At 37.9% G+C, this 19553-nt stretch overlaps 2 protein-coding genes across 2 annotated transcripts; both read right to left on the minus strand.

The window, feature by feature from the left end:
- Window positions 1–666: 666 nt before the first annotated feature.
- LOC308660095 (uncharacterized protein) lies at window positions 667–6866 on the minus strand (the record flags this gene model as incomplete). The annotated part of the gene is made up of 2 exons (XM_081314313.1): window positions 667–1635; window positions 5940–6866. 2 exons carry the CDS (start codon window positions 6864–6866, stop codon window positions 667–669), a joined length of 1896 nt encoding a protein of 631 aa, XP_081170439.1.
- Window positions 6867–10983: 4117 nt separating this feature from the next.
- LOC308660099 (olfactory receptor 5V1-like) lies at window positions 10984–11928 on the minus strand (the record flags this gene model as incomplete). Its single annotated transcript, XM_081314321.1, has 1 exon — window positions 10984–11928. One exon carries the CDS (start codon window positions 11926–11928, stop codon window positions 10984–10986), a length of 945 nt encoding a protein of 314 aa, XP_081170447.1.
- Between the last annotated feature and the right edge of the window lie 7625 nt (window positions 11929–19553).

Genomic DNA, 19553 nt, shown 5'->3' on the forward strand with positions numbered 1-19553 from the left:
TGGTTCTAAAGTAAAAGCAAAAACCTTCAGCCTCCTCTCTTTTCCTTTCAATCATGTCTGATTCTCAGTGCTTCCCTAGACAAGTCCCTGCAGTTTTCTTGGAAAGGTTTGCCTCCTTCCTAGAGCTGAGAGAAAGTATGGTAACTAGTCCAAGGCCACCTAGCTGGATTTGTACCTAAGGTAGGACTAGAATTCACAGGCTCTCAATTTCTATCCTGATGCCTTAGTCACTATATCAAATTGGTTCTTTCCTTATAGATACAAAAAGAAAAATATTGTCAGACTCATGGGACAAACCATCACACTTAGATGAGTTAATTCTAATGAAATGTACATTGACAAAATCTTGCAAGTCTGAAAGTACATCCCGCCCACAATTTCTTTTATGGTCCAACAAACTAAGGAGTCTCTCATCTAAACTTCTTGCCCTTCCCACTATCCAGCTGCAGGCTTTGTTGTCTCTTATCTGACCATTGTCTTAGCAGTTCTCTTTCTCCAATTTCCCGAGGTCTTTTCCACATACCATTACAAATATTGAACAAAAGCAGGCAATCTTAATGTTTACCTTGGCTCGTTACAGTGGCAACAATTAGGAAAAAGAAAATTCAATGCTTTAACCACTTAACACTTAATTTAGATCATTAAAGAAGGAGAGAAAGGAGATATCTATGAAAACCATTTCAGATTGAAGACTTTGTACAATGCTTTCTTCACTTCCTTATTTCTCAGACTGTAGACCATAGGGTTCAGCATGGGAGTGATTATCCCATATAGCATGGAAATTATTCTGTCTTGTTTCCCTGAATAAGAAGACGTGGGACGAGCATAGGTAGCAATGGTGGCCCCATAGAAAAGACAAACAACAGTCAAATGAGAACCACAGGTAGAGAAGGCTTTGTGCCTCCCCTCAGTGGAAGGCATGCGCAAGATGGTAGAAATTATGTAGATGTAAGAGATCAGCGTGATCAGAAAAGCCCCACTACCTATAATACCAGCTACTAGTAGAAGAACAATTTCAGGAAGGTAAGTAGAAGAGCAAGAGAGAGCCATCACAGGATGAAGATCACAGAAATATTGGTTGAGTTTCTTAGAGCCACAGAAAGACAATCTAAAAGTCAATGAGGTATGAATCATAGAATTAATTAAGCCCAATAGCCAAATCATAGCCATCAGCTGAATACACCAGTGTTTATTCATTATATTAGCATAATGTAAAGGACTACATATTGCCACATAGCGGTCGTAAGCCATCACTGCAAGCAAGAAGATTTCAGTGCCCACCATATCAATGAGGAAGAATAGTTGCATCACGCAGCCCACAAACGATATTTTCTTGTCCTTTGACAGGAATATCTGGAGCATCTTTGGTACAATGACTGTTGGACAAAGGATGTCCAGCAGTGATAAATTACTTAGAAAGAAGTACATTGGATTTTGGAGGTGAGCATCTGTTCCTATTGCAATGAGAATAGCCCCATTCCCTGCCAGGGTGGTCAAGTAGATCAGCAGAATCACTACAAACAGAACAGTCTGTACTTCAGGGAGATCAGACAGTTCAGTCACGTAGAAGTCCATCAACACAGTTGTGTTGCTTCTCTCCATCTTTCTGGCAATCAGATTGATCAACAGGAGTACCTAAAACAAGACAATGCAAAAGAAATTTACCAACACAATAGATGTTCCTGGATTTTAGAGTATAGTGCAGAGGTATATTCTCAATGTCTTCCATATATACACTTTTTCTACATACTAAAGAGAATGGAATGTGGTAAAGAAGACAACAATGGAAAAAATTATATCAATAGAGGGATAGTGTAATCTTTCTCTAGATAACAAGTGCTAATGATCCGCAACTTAAACTTTGTTACTTATATTATGAGTGGTGATTCCTTTAGAGGTTTTCATATTCCAAATCCCATCATATCTTCATGGGTCAATGATCAAGAATGATAGAAGTTTGGAAAACACCACCTTTCTTTATTCCCTTTCAATTAATTTCACTTCTACGATTACTTAGATTATAAAAATTAGTATAAACAGTATAGTATTATATACATATTAACATAGGAAGAAGAGATGAAGAGTAAATCATTATTAAATTATAGCATTGTATTTAAAGGAGGATTTAATCACTATCTAAATTAACAAAACAGCATTGATAAAAATAGTTGTAGAATATATACTATGAATCAAATATTTGACTGCAAATATTCAACCTTGAAAGCCATCAAATGCATATTCTTAATTCAGATTTAGTTCAGGAATGTATAAGAGAGTCAAATTGATGCAAGAGATTATCTTATAATTGCTCTTTTTATTCTATAAGTATTTATCACAAGGGGCAGATTAGTTTTTATGAAACTCCTACTAGCCTTAGATTTGCAAATAACATTTTATCCTTTAAAATCTCTATTAATAGCAGACATGAATCAGTTAAGACTGTCTTTTTTTTCACAAACACAAAACAAAATGGGTTTCAATTCACCAATGATAACAAAACAGTGCAAAAAGTATAATATTTTAAAGGCTGTTACTAAACCTTCCTCAAAATGCCTTAAATTACACCTCTCCATTTTGCAGTTTGAGGTTAACATTAGGAAATCAAAATGTGCTGAGTTCATTGTTGACTGTTTGTTAGAGCTGTGGATAAAATCTTCTCTCTTCTGACATTAACTCAAGACAAGTGATTCATTAAATTATAGGACTGCAAACAAACTAGATCCATTGATCTTCATCTGTTGGCCTCCAGATGGATTGGGCTACAATCCATATATTTCCCCATATGCCCATAAGGAAAATCCTGCACATAAGAGAGCACCAGAACATGGAAGATAACATTAGAAAATGACTAATGATATAAAATTACTCTTCCAATAACGTGAAGTCACTTGCCTTTCTTGTTTCTCCTGTCTGTATTAATACAGTAACCAAAGGATGAAGAATTTTGGTGAAGTCAAGCAAAATAAACTCATGGCTACTCAGGCATCAAATTAACAATCTTTGCTCCAATCATCTACCTCTTCCTCTTTAACAATTGCGAATGACAGCATCAAGACAAAGAGTCTGTTTAGGGACTCCAAGATCTCCAAGGAATTTGGTACCAGTTGGATTTGAGTTTCATTGGAACTAAAGTTCATTTGGTGATTTTTTTTTAAAATACAACAGCAGTAAATGAAGAAAGTGACTTTACAATCCTATTAATCTATAAGAAATAATCTCCTTTGAGTTGAAAGGGACTTTCTGCAGGAAAGTACAAATATTGCTGAAATATTAATGATATATATCTCCAATTTAACTCAAAGAACTACACTTATTGAAGCAAACCTACTGTTTGTTTCCTTGGGACTGGGATACTTCAAAAGGTTATTTCCATTATGCAGCTCTAATCCAAATCAAGCATTCTGTGTGTATATGTGACACTTTCTGTATAGAGGTTTTAAATCTCCAGTTGTAAACAGGGCACAACCATGATAAAATTAGATCTTACTTATTATTTTCATATCCCCCTCTCTTGTTTTCAAAGGATACCTTTTTCATGGTAAACCAGAGTTCAGATATTGGTGATTATAACAGAAGGACAATGATGTTTTGAGCTATTATTCTGTGGCTTGCACAATTGCAATTTCTGCTATGCCTAATAAATGGATAAAGACTGCCATTTCCCATCACATCCCAATATTCAGGTAATCTATTTCTGTCTTTCTTGATTAAAAGAAATCTCTGGCTTATCTTGTATTTATCCATTTTTTAATAAGGTTATTGATGTCTATGGGCCAAACAGCCCAAATCACCTCACAAGATAGCTTTGTCTTCCAAAATAGGATGAGGGAAGACTATTGACACTGCTTTCAGCTCCCACAGGAAATGTGGAAAACAAATCTAAAAAATAGGTGCAATGTTTTGTTTTTTGTTTGTTTATTTCTGAATGAGTTGAACTGCTACTAGTGTGGTCGCCCAGAAGAGGCAAATGACAGCCAATGGGAACCACAAGTGGAACATGCTTTTTACCTGCCCTTGGCAGAGTGCAAGTACAAGATAGCTGAAATTACATAAATATCAGCTATCAGGGTAACTCAAAAAGCACCACCCCTAAAATGCCAGCCAGAAGGAGGGGGGTAGATGTGTGGAAGATGTGGAAGATATGTGGAAGCTCATGTAGATGTGTGGAAGATATGTGGAAGATCAAGAAAGAGCCATAATTGGAGGGATGTCACAGTAATATTGATTAACTTTATTAACAGAAAGATAATGTAAAAGTCAGTAAGGTGTGAATCATAGAATTCATGAAGCCTGTTAGCCAGGTCCCAGCTGCCAGTTGAGCACATAGTCACTGGCTCATACCTCATTTGGGTAGTGTAGAGGGCTGCATAAGTGCAAGTAAAAAAAAAATCAGTGACTACCACATAAATGAGGAAGAAGAGTTGCAACATACAGCCAACAAACGATATTGTCTTGTCCTCTGACAAGAAGGTCTGGAGCATTTTTGGCACAGTGACAGTTGGACAAAGGATATCCAACAAAGATAAATTGCACAGAAAGAAATACATAGGAGTCTTGAGGTGGGCATCTGTTGCTATTGCTATAAGAACAGCCCCGTTCCCTGCCAAAGTGTTCACGTATGTCAGCAGAATCACCACAAATAGAGAAATGTGCACTGCAGGCAGATTGTCTCTACAGAGGACAATCACAAGTGGTCAGTGAGGAAATAAAAAATAAAAAAAACTGGAGTTGGGATATTTCAGTACAATAGCTGAGTTCTCTAATCCAGGTTCTCAAACATGAGAGGCACATTAATCTCAGGTAATCAGTAACTTTCTCACTAAGAGAGTTAGGTTGGGATGGAATAGATATTAATCTATCCATTCAAAATCGGAATTTTTGAGGGCTGAAGAGGAGCATTGACATAATGAGAACTTATGTACATCTCACTTTCATGCAGTTCACAATATTCATAGAAAATTAAGACAGGGAAGGAAAGTGCATTTAGATATCAAGCTGTTGTTATTTAAATATCAAAAGTTAATAGAAGAATACTATGGATCCATAAAATTTACAACTATCATTTATTTTGAGTGAAAAAACCAGCACATTTATCACAGATTAAAATTCCCTTCTTTTCGATAGATGGTAGATGGAACCTCACCTACAAATGAGAATGTAACTTAGGATAACAGAGTGGGACATTGCAACATTGCATTGTAAATACAGTCATATCAAAATTTCATACATTCTAATATCTCAGGAATGGATGGTTCTGAAAGAAAATCAAAAACCTTCAGCCTCCTCTTTACAGATTTTTTTTTCTACCTTCACAATCATGTCTGCTTCTCAGCAATTGCCCAGACAAGTCCCTGCAATTTTCTTGGCAAGATTTTTAGGAACTGGTTTGCCTCCTTCCTAGAACTGAGAGAAAGTAACTAGCCCAAGGCCACCTAGCTGGATTTGTACCTAAGGCAGGATTAGAATTCACAGTCTCTCAATTTCTACCCTGATGCCTTAATTGCCACAACAAACTGGTTCTTCTCTTACAGGTACAAAACTAGAAATATTGTCAGGCTTGTGGGGCAAACCATCACAACTAGATGAGTTAATTCTAAGTACATTGACAAAATCTTGCAACTCTGAAAGTACATTTCTCCCCCTCCCACCCCATTTCTTTAACAATCCAAGAAATTAAGGAGTGCCCCATCTAAGCTTCTTGCCCTATCCAGCTGTAGGCTTTGTTGTCTCTTATCTGACCATTGTCTTAGCAGCTCTCTTTGCCCAATTTCCCAAGGTCTTTTCTGCATACCATTGCAAATATTGAACAAAAGCAGGCAATCCTAATGTTTACCTAGGCTCCTTACAGTGGCAGTATGGCTAGATCAGAAAAAGAAAAGCCAATGCCAATACATGAGAGATTTTGGTCATTAAAGAAAGAAAGGAGATGTTTATGAAACCCTTTTCAGATTGAAGACTTTGTTCAAAGCTTTCTTAACTTCCTTATTTCTCAGACTGTAGATCATAGGGTTCAGCATGGGAGTGATTATCCCATATAGCATGGAAATTATTCTGCCCTGTTTGCCTGAATAAGAAGACGTGGGACGGGCATAGGTAGCAATGGTGGCCCCATAGAAAAGACATACAACAGTCAAATGAGAACCACAGGTAGAGAAGGCTTTGTGCCTCCCCTCAGTGGAAGGCATGCGCAAGATGGTAGAAATTATGTAGATGTAAGAGATCAGCGTGATCAGAAAAGCCCCACTACCTATAATACCAGCCACTAGTAGATGAGCAACTTCAGCAAGGTAAGTAGAAGAGCAAGAGAGAGCCATCACAGGCTGAAGATCACAGAAATATTGGTTGAGTTTCTTAGAGCCACAAAAAGACAATCTAAAAGTCAATGAGGTATGAATCATAGAATTAATTAAGCCCAGTAGCCAAATCATAGCCATCAGTTGAATACACCGCTGTTTATTCATTATATTAGCATAACGTAAAGGACTACATATTGCCACATAGCGGTCATAAGCCATCACTGCAAGCAAGAAGATTTCAGTGCCCAACACATCAATGAGGAAGAATAGTTGAATCACACAGCCCACAAATGATATTTTCTTGTCCTTTGACAAGAATATCTGGAGCATCTTTGGTACAATGACCGTTGGACAAAGGATGTCCAGCACTGATAAATTACTTAGAAAGAAGTACATTGGAGTTTGGAGGTGAGCATCTGTTCCTATTGCCATGAGAATTGCCCCATTCCCTGCCAGGGTGGTCAAGTAGATCAGCAGAATCACCACAAAGAGAACAGTCTGCACTTCAGGGAGATCAGACAGTTCAGTCACATAGAAGTCCATCAACACAGTTGTGTTGCTTCTCTCCATCTTTCTGGCAATCAGATTGATCAACAGGAGCACCTGAAACAAGACAATGCAAAAGAGGTTTGCTAAAAGAATATACATTTTGGGATTTTAGAGTATAGCGGAGATGCAGACTATCACCTACATTTCTTCCATTTTCTTCTGCATACTACTGAGGGTGGTTGGAAATGGGATGTTGGGAAGAGGACCACCATGGAAAAGGAAACTACATCAGTAGACAGATAGTGTCTCTTTCTCTTGGCAACTAGGGCTAATGATCAGTGTTAAACTTTGGAGGCTTTAGTGGTGCAGATCCATTATCCCTTCATGGTCAATGATAAAGCATGAAAGAGATTGGAAATCATCTCAAGTTCTTCACTCTTTTGCTGTCATTTCTTTTTCCTTTTCTGTATTTAATTATATTATAAAAGTAAGTATAAATGGTTAGTGCTATATAAATATTAACACAGGAAGAAGAGATGAAGAGAAATCATTATTATAACATTGTGTTTAAAAGAGGCTTTAGTCACTATCTAAATTAACAACACAGAGTCAATACTGATAAAAATAACTGTAGGGTATAAACTATGAATCTAATATTTAACTGCATATATTCAACCTTGAAAGCCATCAAATGCATATTCTTCAGATTTAGTTCAGGAATATATAAGAGAGTCAAATTGCTGCAACAGGCTATCTTAAAATTGCTCTTATTATTCTGTAAGGCACTTATCACAAAGGGCTGATTAGTTTTTATGAAATTCGTACTAGCCTTAGATTTGGAAATAACATTTTATCCTTTAAAATCTCTATTAATAGCAGACATGAATCAGTTAAGACCGTCTTTTTTCACAAACACAAAACAAAATGGGTTTCAATTCACCAATGATAACAATACAGTGCAAAAAGTATAATATTTTCAAGGCTGTTACTAAACCTTCCTCAAAATGCCTTAAATTACACCTCTCCATTCTGCAGTTTGAGGTTAACATTAGGAAATCAAAATGTGCTGAGCTCATTAGTTGACTGTTTGTCAGAGCTATGGATAAAATCTACTCTCTTCTGACAAATCATTATTATAGCATTGTGTATAAAAGAGGCTTTAGTCACTATCTAAATTAACAACACAGTGTCAATAGTAATAAAAATAACGGTAAGGTATAAGGTATAAACTATGAATTTAATATTTGACTGCAAATATTCAACTTTTAAATCCATCAAATGCATATTCTTAATTCAGATTTAGTTTAGGAATGCATAAGAGTCAAATTGCTGCAACAGATTATCTTAGAATTGCTCTTGTTATTCTATAAGGTATTTATCAGAAGGGGTAGATTAGTTTTTATGTAACTCCTACTAGTCTAAGATTTGCAAATGACATGCCTTAAATTAGACCTCCCCATTCTGCAGTTCGAGGTTAAACAATAGGAAATCAAAATGTGCTTAGCTTATTGGTTGACTGTCAGAGCTGTGCATAAAATCTACTCCCTTCTGACATTGACTCAGGACAAGTGATTCATTAAAGAATAGGACTGCAGACAAACTAGACCTCCTGATCTTCATCTGTTGGCCTCCAGATGGATTGGGCTGCAGTCCCTATATTTCCCCATATGTCCATAAGGAAAGTCCTGCACATCAAGAGGGCACCAGAACATGGCAGGTGACATTAGATAATGTCTAATGACATAAAATTTCTCTTCCAATAAAGTGAAGTCACTTGCCTTTCTTGTTTCTCCTGTCTATTTTAATATAGTAACCACAGGATGAAGAATTTCTGTGAAGTCAAGCAAAATATACTCATGGCAATTCAGGCATCAAAAACAATCATTGGTCCAATCGTCAAAGTCTTCACTACCTCTTCCTCTTTAATAAATGCTAATGACTGCATCAAGACAAAGAGTGTGTTTAGGGACTCCAAGGTCTCCAAGGAATTAGGTACCAGTTGGATTTGAGTTTCATTGGAATTGAAGTGCACTTGGTGAATTTCTTTTTTTTTTAAGGTATAACAATATCAGATGAAAATAGTGGCTTTACAATCCTATTAATCTGTAATCTATAATCTCCTTCGAGTTCTGCAGAAAAGTACAAATATTATTGAAATAATGATATCCATCTCCAGTTTAACTCAAAGAACTACACTTATTCAAACAAACCTACTGTTTGTTTCCTTGGAACTGGGTTTCTTCAAAAGGTTATTTCCATTGTGCAGCTCTAATCCATATCAAGCATTCTGTGTGTATATGTGACACTTTCTGTATATAGGTTTTGAATCTTCAGTTGTGAACAAGGCACAAACATAACAAAATAAGATCTTTCTTACAGTATTATTTTCATATCCCCCTCTCTTGTCTTCAAAGCAAAGTGTCGCTTTTTTGCCTGTAATCCAGAGTTTGGACATTGGTAACAGAAAGACAAATTATGTTCTGAGCTTTTATTTTGAGAATTGCACAGCTGCAATTTCTGCCATGCCTTCTGCATGGATAAAAGTTGCCACCTCCTACTCCCCCACCATTCCAATATTCCAGATAATCTATCACTGCCTGTCTTGTTTTTTTAAAAAAAATCTGTTATTTTGTATTTGTCCATTGATTTCTTATAAAGCATTTTAGCTTCTAAGAGACAAACAGCCCAAACCAAAGCACAAGGTAGTTTTGTTTAGCAAAATGGGATGAGGGAGGACTATTAAGATTGCTATGAACTCTTAAAGGAAATGTGGGAAATAAATCTAAAAAATAAGTTCATGCATACATACATACAATAGATTCTTAAAAGGGGAACATTTTAGCACAAAAATGCTTCTAGTGTTGAATGGGATAACTTTTGTCTGTTTCCTTGAATGAATTGAAATTGCTGCCAGTGTGGTCCTTCATATATTGTATCTTTTGTTTATGCAAAAGTCTGCAGTAAATAAGGTTTCTTACAAATCAAGTTCCTGGTGACCTCATGAACATGTCCATGTTGTTCTCCTGGAAATTACATGAGAGTAGTTCATCATAGTCTTCTTCTATTTTTTTTAATTTGGTTTGAATTTTTTTCTTTACCACTTAGTCAAGCCCCCTGTTTTGAGATTTCCTGATGGTCTCTCCTACAATTATTAATCCCATGCATGTTTACCTAGCTATCCTAGCCATGGTGGCACATGGTTAGAATGCAGTATTGCAGGCTAAGTCTGTCCATTGCCAGGAGTTCGATCCTCAGTTCAAGATTGATTCACCCTTCCAACCCTCCAAGGTTGGTAAAATGAGGACCCAGATTGTTGGGGACAATATGCTGACTCTGTAAACCTCTTACAGAATGCTGTATGGCACTATGAAGTTGTATATAAGTCTACGTGCTATTGCTATTGAGGCCAGTCAAAGTCAGTCTAATTTTAGACAGTCCAGTGTCATCTATAGTGACATATAGATATAAAACTGATAGTGAAAAATATGGCATACATTTTCCACATTTGGGACATGTAAAACTCACATATATTAGTGTGTGCATAATAAATACAATAGGTATAAATTCATGTTCCTACATATTTAATCTACAACAGTCCTCAAGAGAGAATACATTATATTATAACATTTCAAAGTTTAAAATTTGAACAATCTTAGTATTAAAATGAATACACAACCAAGCATTTTACAGCAAATCTCCCCAGTCTGGTTTCCAAATCAGCACTGAAAACAAAAGAAAAATAGTAAAGTTGCTCAAAGACTTGAATAAGGTGCTCTACAGTGTGGTTGACCTGGTCTCAAGATTGAAATAAACCCCTTTCCAATATCATTGTCATCTTCTATCATGGTTGACATTGTGAAATAATCATATCAGTGAATGGAGATGGAGAGATGCAATCATATCAGCCTGATGGTAGGACAGGCCCAAGTAGTCTACCGTTTGAGGCAAAATAAAACTTCCTCTTTTCCCTATTTTCTCCCAATGGAGCAAAAGCTCAAATTATCCTACAGAAGTGACTTTTTTCATCCAAGAAGGGAGGGGGGAGATTATGTCTAGCTATCTAAGAAAGTGGTTGTTATTAAACCTGGACAGATTGATATAAATTTTCCAATAGAAAGAGCCAGAAAAGAATTTACCAAAAAGCTGCAAAAGATATGCATCATCTTCTGATAACATTTGAATGGAAGGGAACCCAAACTTAACCCCTCAAAAAAACCCTTTGCATATTAAATGATTTGACCAAAGCATTTTTAACTTCCTTATTCCTCAGGCTGTAGATCATTGGGTTTATCATGGGAGTAAGAATCCCATACAACATTGAAACAATTCTGTCTTTCTTGGGTGAGTAAGTGGACGTGGGCCGGACATAGGTCGCAATAGTTGTCCCATAGAAGAGGCAAACAACAGCCAAGTGGGAACCACAAGTGGAAAATGCTTTTCGCCTGCCCTCAGCAGACCGCATCTGTAAGATAGCTGAAATTATATAGATATAAGAGATCAGGGTAACTAGAAAAGCACCACCCCCTAAAACACCAGCCACAAGGAGGAGGACAAGCTCAGGGAGAAATGTGGAAGAGCAAGAAAGAGCCATAACGGGAGGGATGTCACAGTAATATTGATTAACTTTATTGGGCCCACAGAAAGATAATGTAAAGGTCAATGAGGTATGAATCATAGAATTTGTGAAGCCAGTTAGCCAGGTCCCAGCTGCCAACTGAGCACATAGTTGTTTGCTCATAATATTGGTGTAGTGTAGGGGGCTGCATATCGCCACATAGCGGTCATAAGCCATCAGAGCAAGCAAAAAAATTTCAGTGCCCACTACATAAATCAGGAAGAAGAGTTGCAGCATGCAGCCAACAAACGATATTGTCTTGTCCTCTGACAAGAAGGTCTGGAGCATTTTTGGCACAGTGACAGTTGGACAAAGGATATCCAACAAAGATAAATTGCACAGAAAGAAATACATAGGAGTCTGGAGGTGGGCATCTGACGCTGTTGCTATAAGAATTGCCCCGTTCCCTGCCAGAGTGGTCAGGTAGGCCAGCAGAACCACCACAAATAGAGATATGTGCACTGCAGGGAGATCAGACAGTTCAGTGAAGTAGAAATCCTTTACTCCTGTGCTATTAGCCATTTTCATGCCAAGAATCCTGAATCAGAAGTATCTGAAAACAATGAAAACATGTATTTAAAGCATTCAGTCTTTTCTATTTATTTTTGCTATAGCTAGCTAAGAATCTTAACTTCTGAAGAAAAGTGTTTCTCATTACTTGTTTAAATCATACTGTATATAGACAGCAGTTTTCCATGAAAATTTTAAAAGAGGTTTACAGTTCAAACAAAATTTGAGAAAGCAAAGAGGTTATGGAGACCATATGGCAGTGGTCCTCAACCTTTGCAACGAGGGGCCCAGGTGGGGTAGAATGGAGCCACAAGATCACTTGCACATATAGCTCCACTCACGCAAGAAAGAAGAGTAGTCTCTGGGGTGCTGCAAAGGGACAGAAGGCCTGAAGCAGCGTGAGATTGCTGCCCTTGCATACATTTGCAAAAGACAAGCCTTATGCTCTTTCATACTCATGGAGGTTGCATGACACTCCAAAAGCAGATCAGGTGTCCTGCTCAAACAGCTTTGGTGACTTAATGAAGCTGAGCAGAGCGCACTCATCCCGCTCAGCCTCTGCTCTCACCACTCTGCTTTTGGAGCATCGGGAGCAGGTGGCTTGGTGACCTGGCCTGGGGGCGGGGGGAAAGGGGAACTGGGCTGTGTGAGTGACAGGCCAGCACACACGTGCACAGCTCCACTCACGCAAGAGAGAAGCCTTTGAGGAACCACTCACAAGACTGGAGATGGATGCACACACCAGCCACCTCTCACGCAGCCCGGGTCCAAATAGGCCCTGGCCCTGTAGTGGGCTGTGGGCCAGAGGTTGGGGGTTGGGGGTTGGGGACCCCTGCCATAGGGTAAATTAAGAGAAAATTCCAACAGAGTAGTACACCGGGGAAAGTTGTAATTGTCAATAAAAGTTCAATTAAAATACAGGGAAATATAACCATTGTTTTTGAAAACTCCCTTCTGGTATTGGAAAAGAACTAAGTCACTTCCATGTCGATTCCTATGCTACAAAATCAACACATTCATGCTTTAATAGATTCAATATTAATAAATAATTGTGTTGTATTATAACAAAATTGTACTTCTTTGCCACTAATCCTATTTGCACTCATTTTTTTCTTGATTTTTTAGTCTTCTTTAATTTTTTAGGTCCGAACTGACAAAAATGCTTCACAAGACTTACAAAACACCTGAGCTTGTATAGTAGATATTTTTTAACATTTCTAAACATAACTTACAGACCTTGTAGTATTCATTGTGACATTACATAGCATATTTTAATATTAAAGTAGCGTAATTTTATCATCGGTAAAAACATAAAATCAATAGAATGTTGATTTAATCCAAGATCAATTACAGAATTTTTCATACAGTCAACTAAAATCACATCAAGCGTGTTTTACTATATATTTTTTATCAATGTATAAATGTGTTATGATAATTGTGAGTGGTAGAAATAAACTAAAAAGACCAAACAATTTAGCATATATTTAATATTCATAGTCTGGAATTAATTCTAGTGAAATTCAGGATGAGTCCAAAACAAGACTGAAAAAAGAATAATAAAGTCAACAAATATTTAAAACTTAGGAAAAAATAGGATGAGAATTTGGAACTGATCCAGAATTCAGTGCAACTGGGATCTATTAATTATATCCTATTAAGAGTTACCTCTTATTTTTGCTGAAGCAAACAGATACATTTCCTTATCTTGTTCAGCACAGGAAGAACACTTAGCTCAGCATCTTAAACCCATAAACCGAACTGCTAAATAAATGACCATTTATGATTGACCTAAACTAAACAGAACTGAAAGATTCCAACAAAAACAATGTGTATATGAGGATTGTTATATTGATCTGAATAAATTAGATACTGAATCAAATGAAGCTGTGATTACTTTTCACAGAACCCAGCAGCAGTCATTTATTTTATTTATTTGTTAAACTTAAATTCAGTCTTTTCTTCAGGACCTGGGCTGCATAAGCACTGCAGACTCGTCCTATTTTTCCACCTCTCTCCTGTGAGGGAGGCTGGGCTGAAAGAGAGTCTCCAGAACAGCCAGGTAAGTTTCCATGGCTGAGGGTGGACCTGAACCTGTGTCTCCGGGGGAGGGGCAGCACCTTAATCATCCATCACAAAATTTTTACACAGAGCTTTATAGAGAAAGTGTATATTATTCCAGATAAACATAATGCATATTTCAAATAAATAAACCTACACAATGCATTATTTCAAATATCTGATAGAAAAGGTATGAGGCTAAAGAGTAACTTACCCCCACTGCCCATGTACATCAAGTGTAATGTGACAGCAGTTTTCAGATCTCCACCTGATTTCAATTTATTTAAGGTATCGATAAACCTACTTGACAAAGAGATCTTCCAGTTTTAAACAAGAGAACACTAAGATAACATTACTTAAAAAAATGACACAGTAATGAAATCCTGCTATATATTTTGCATCTCATGTACTACAAAATAAAAAAAAAACCCTCAAAGGAATTCAATTAGGGAGAATACTGAATACTAATCTAGGTTGTACTTATATTTAAGTATGGTATATATAATTGGTACCAAGGATAGCATCTGGGGACCTGGACTTTTCAGAATATTAAAAAGCAAGAGACTGTTATAAAACATGCTAAGCCATCTGGCAAATGGAAGTATTCTTTGGTATCAAAAGAATCTCAAAATCTTCAGCAGGATACAGTTTAGGAATTAGTTTGAGTCATAACAACAATCAAATTATTGATGCATTAATTTCTGGAAAAGGGTTTTATTTTTTGGTTTCTATATATCTACATGCTAGTCCTCAAATCAAACAAAACATTTTTTTTCAATATGGCAATTATTCATTGGAAGATAAAGAGTTCAGTTTATGAGAATGGCAATATCTTCTCTGAAGGGATCTTATTCAGAAGCTGATGAACTACTGGAAATGCTATGGGCAAAGAAACTAAGGAATTCAGATCCAAACTGTAGTGGACATGTCGTTTCAGGCCTGGCTCCTTCAAAGCTGCAGTGCAGAAACACTAATAAACACTTCTTGCTCTTGAAAATCATAAGATTTACTTATGAAAATGTTATGACTATTCCTAGTAGTGCTACTGATGTTCTCATTCAAAAGTGTTATGAAGCATGCTCATTCTTGCAGGTGTTACAGGCATGTAATTTAAACATATCTATGTGACATTGAACCATAGGTATTTAAAGAAATTCTGATACCCCTAAGATTTATTTCAGTCTTTGATCAAAATAAAATAGCAACTAGTCAATACAGAATTAATTATGGAATTATCAGGTGCTTTTATTTTATAAGGGTAACCTATAAAATTAATTCTCTATAAATTACATCAAATTATGCACTAAAAATATTAAATAGATGAATCTATGAATCCATGCTATGAAATGAATACTAGTGCTAGCTATAAAACTAAAATCTATAAAGCCATGAAACGTATACCATATACCATGAAACGTTAATATAACTTAAAACTACTGTATATACTCACCTAGAGTTCCATCAATGCATAAGCTGACCTCAATATTTTAACCAAAATATTGAACCAAAATATTAACCAAAATGATGAAAATATACCATATGCAGATAAGCTGCCCTCATTTTTCATAGAATTTTAGTTAAAAATTCAAAACCACTAGTAGATGAGCAACTTCAGCAAGGTGAGTAGAAGAGCAAGAGAGAGCCATCACAGGATGAAGATCACAGAAATATTGGTCGAGTTTCTTAGAGCCACAGAAAGACAATCTAAAAGTCACTAAGGTATGAATCATAGAATTTATTAAGCCCAATAGTCAAATCATGGGTTGAATACATCACTGTTTATTCATTATATTAGCATAATGTAAAGGACTACATATTGCCACACAGCAGTCATAATCCATCACTGCAAGCAAGATTTCAGTGCCCACTATATCAATGTCTTGTTTTTTAAAAAATCTGTCATTTTGTATTGATTTCTTATAAAGAATTTTGGCGTCTATGAGACAAACAGCCCAAACCACAGCACAAGGTAGTTTTGTCTAGCAAAATGGGATTAGGGAGGACTATTAACACTGCTATGAGGTCTTAAAGGAAATGTGGGAAATGAATCTAAAAAATAAGTGCATGCATACATACATACAATAGATTCTTAAAAGGGGGACTTTTTAGCACAAAATTGCTTCTAGTGTTGAATGAGATATATTTTTTGTCTGTTTGAATGAACTGAAATTGCTGCTAGTGTGGTCCTTTATATATTGTATTTTTGTTTTTCCAAATGCAACACCGAAAATTATTTATCAATAGTCTACCCTCTGTACACTCTCTACATTTCTAGCATGGCTCCAAACCACTGGAAATAGGCCCAGAGTTGCAGAGACAGAACACGTCACTTCTCTTGAAAAGTTCAGCAGGATTTCAGAGCAGGTTTACTCAAAGGAATCCAGTCAGCCATTTTTCAGCCAAGGGAGCTGAGCAATCTATTGACTCAACATTTGTAAACTGACTTCTCTTATTCCAGGCTGCATTAAATAAGGTTTCTTACAAATCAAGTTCTCCATGAGCTCAAGAACATGTCCATGTTGTTTTCCTGGAAACTACATGAAAGTAGTTTATCATAGTATTCTCTTCTTCTATATTTTGATTTGGCTTGAATTTTTTGCTTTACCACTTAGTCTACCCCCTGCTCTGATATTTTATGTTGGTCTCCCCTCCAACTATTAATCCCATGCACGTTTACCTAGCTGTCCTAGCCGTGGTGGCACACGGTTAGAATGCAGGGGGAGGGGGAATGAAAATTTATATCCAGTTACCTAGATGGCTTTCAACAATGGAAGCTTTTGCTTACCCAAATTTAATTAATTACGACAAAGTTGTGACCTATAAAGATATCTTGGATAATGAAGGAAAATTGAAAGACAGACAAGATTTACAAGAACAAGGTATTGATCTATCATGGTGGGTGTTAAGTCGTGGGCTCTGGAGAGCAGGAATGATGACATGAGGCTGAGTACAGAATAACTCATACTTTTATTCTTGCTGGAACTGTACCGAAGCTTGGGCTGCAGCCAGCCACAATATATAGTGTAGCCCCTAGGCGGCAGCCAATAGGTTTGAACCCATGCTTGCCACCTGGAGCTGACCAATTGCAGGACCGGAGAGGGCCTGTCTGGGTTGCTGGATAGCCATTAGCTCCTCCAGTAACGCACATGGTGTAACACCACAAGTCCAATACATAACACCCCTCCCCTCTTAGATCAGGCTATGACACCCTCAAAATAGTCTTAACAACTGTCAAGACTTATTAATCACTCCCAACAACCGTAATGAAAATAATAAATAAATAATAAATAAATAATAATCATAAATTCGCTGTGGCTACAATGAAATTAAACAATGTCTGAACAGGCTTACCAATGCAGTAAGAGCTACAATGAGATTAAACATCATCTCATGAACAGGCTTACAATGCAGTAATGGCAGTTTCACAATTCCCAAGTTTCTGTAGGTAGTGGTACATGTTTCACAACACTATACATCACTTTATTTTACAATATAGTCTGTGAGGTACGCAGGAGGCTTGTGTGGCCTAGAGGAATGTCTTGGAGTTCCCCTCACTTTGTGGTCTACCAGCTTACCCAGTGGGCTGGGTAGACCCATGTCCCCTTGTGCTCCAGTGTCAAGGGGAATCAAAATGCTCTGGCTGGCCTCACCAGGTTGGCGCACCCCAGAGTCAGTCTGTTCTGCAGAGTAGGCACAGTGGTTGCTGAGGTTCGGCTGGCTCGCTTGGTCAGGGATTCCATGTTGCACTTCTGTGCTTCCTGGTTCTTCCTCAGATTCCACTTCTGCTGAGAAGGAGAAACCCTGGTGGTTACAGTGTGGGCTGGCTTGGCTACCAGTTTGAGAACCTTGGGAGGGACTTTTACCGCAGTCCTCACTTAGTGACCATTCTGGAAACCTTTTCCTGAGTTGGTCGATGTGTCTTCTGACGAGTCGCCCTCCCTCCAACCCCACTTCATAAGATAGGGGTCCAGATGCCTTGGTTATTTGACCAGGAACCCATAAATTCACTGGACCATAGTTTCTGACCCAAACCCAATCGCCCATGTGCAGCCCTCTCGGGGGTTTTGGTCGAGAGCCTTCTGTTGCCACTCTGTCTGAATGCAACCTGTCCAGTTTAGTAATCAAATGCCTCCCCCAATGTAGTTCAGCAGGACTTTTACTTGTAGCAGTGCAGGGCGTAGAATGCTGGCAGAGTAAAAAATCTGCCAATCTGTGATGCCAGTCACCTGTGACAATACGCTTGAGTGCCTCCTTTCTTGTCCTCATCATGTGTTCAGCTTGTCCATTAGAAGAAGGATGAAACGGTGCAGACTTTGCATGTCTGATGAGGTTAGCTCTAAGAAAAGCCTGGAATTCAGCAGCAGTGAATTGGGCCCCATTATCAGAAACTAAGACATCTGGCAACCCATGTGTTGCAAAGAGTTTTTTCAGCACCTGGATGGTCCTAGCAGTAGTCATGTTTGGAACTGGAATTACTTCCAGCCATTTGGAGTGGCTATCCACTACTATAAGGTAGAGCTACCCCTGAAAAGGCCCAGCATAGTCTATGTGAATCCTAGACCAGGGAGTGTGCATTTCCTCCCACCTGTGACCTGGGGCCTGAAGCATTTCAGGCCTAGATTGCTGGCATGTATAACATCCATGAACTTGATCCTCTATAGCCTTATCAAGGCCAGGCCACCAAATGTAGCTTCTAGCTAAAGCTTTCATTTTGACAATGCCTGGATGGCCTTCATGTAAAGAGTGTAAGACCCTGTCTCTTAGTGAAGTGGGAATTATGACTGTTCCCCCATAAAATGCAGCCCTTATGTGCAGACAACTCATGTCTCCTGACAAAATTCAGAGCCTGGACTTTTTTCCAACCAGCCCGTGTATACTCATGACAATACTCTGCTAAGTATTTATCTGTGGCAGTTTCAGCAGCAATATCCCCTGCGTGGAGGGGAAACTCTGGTAAGTCCTATATGGACAGTATTCTAGCAGCAGGATCTGGATCAGGATCCATTAGTGGCAGTGGTAGTCTGCTGAGGCCATCAGCATGGCCCATTTCCTTCCCTGGTTTATGAATTAACTTAAAATTGTATGCAGACAAAAAAAATAGACCATCTCAACATTCTTGGAGATAATAATGAAATTTCTTAACTCCAGCAACTATGGCCAGGGCTTCTTTATCAATCTGTGCACAGTTGCGCTCAGCAGAGGATAAGGTCCTAGAGTAAAATGCAATAGGAACCTGTTTCCCATTTTTCTCTATGTGGCTTAAGACTGCCCCCACCCCATAGGGAGATGCATCACATGCAAGACATACAGGTTTAGACTCTATGTAATGAGTTACAGTGGACTTTTCTATTAGAAGGGCTTTCAAATCCTGGAAGCTTTTTTCATGTAAGTTAATCCATTTCCAAGGAGCTTTTTTATCAAGCAGCCTGTGGAGGGGCTCTGCTATTGCTGCCTTATGAGGTAGGAATGTGTGATAAAAATTTAGGAGGCCCAAAAATTCTTGCAGCTCTCCTTTGGATTTTGGCCTTGGAGCCATTTTAATAGCCTTCACTTTAGAATCAGCAGGGTGAATACCATTAGCATCA

Source organism: Vipera berus, assembly GCF_964194415.1.
Source record: "Vipera berus genome assembly, chromosome: 1".
Classification (NCBI taxonomy): Eukaryota; Metazoa; Chordata; class Lepidosauria; order Squamata; family Viperidae; genus Vipera; species Vipera berus.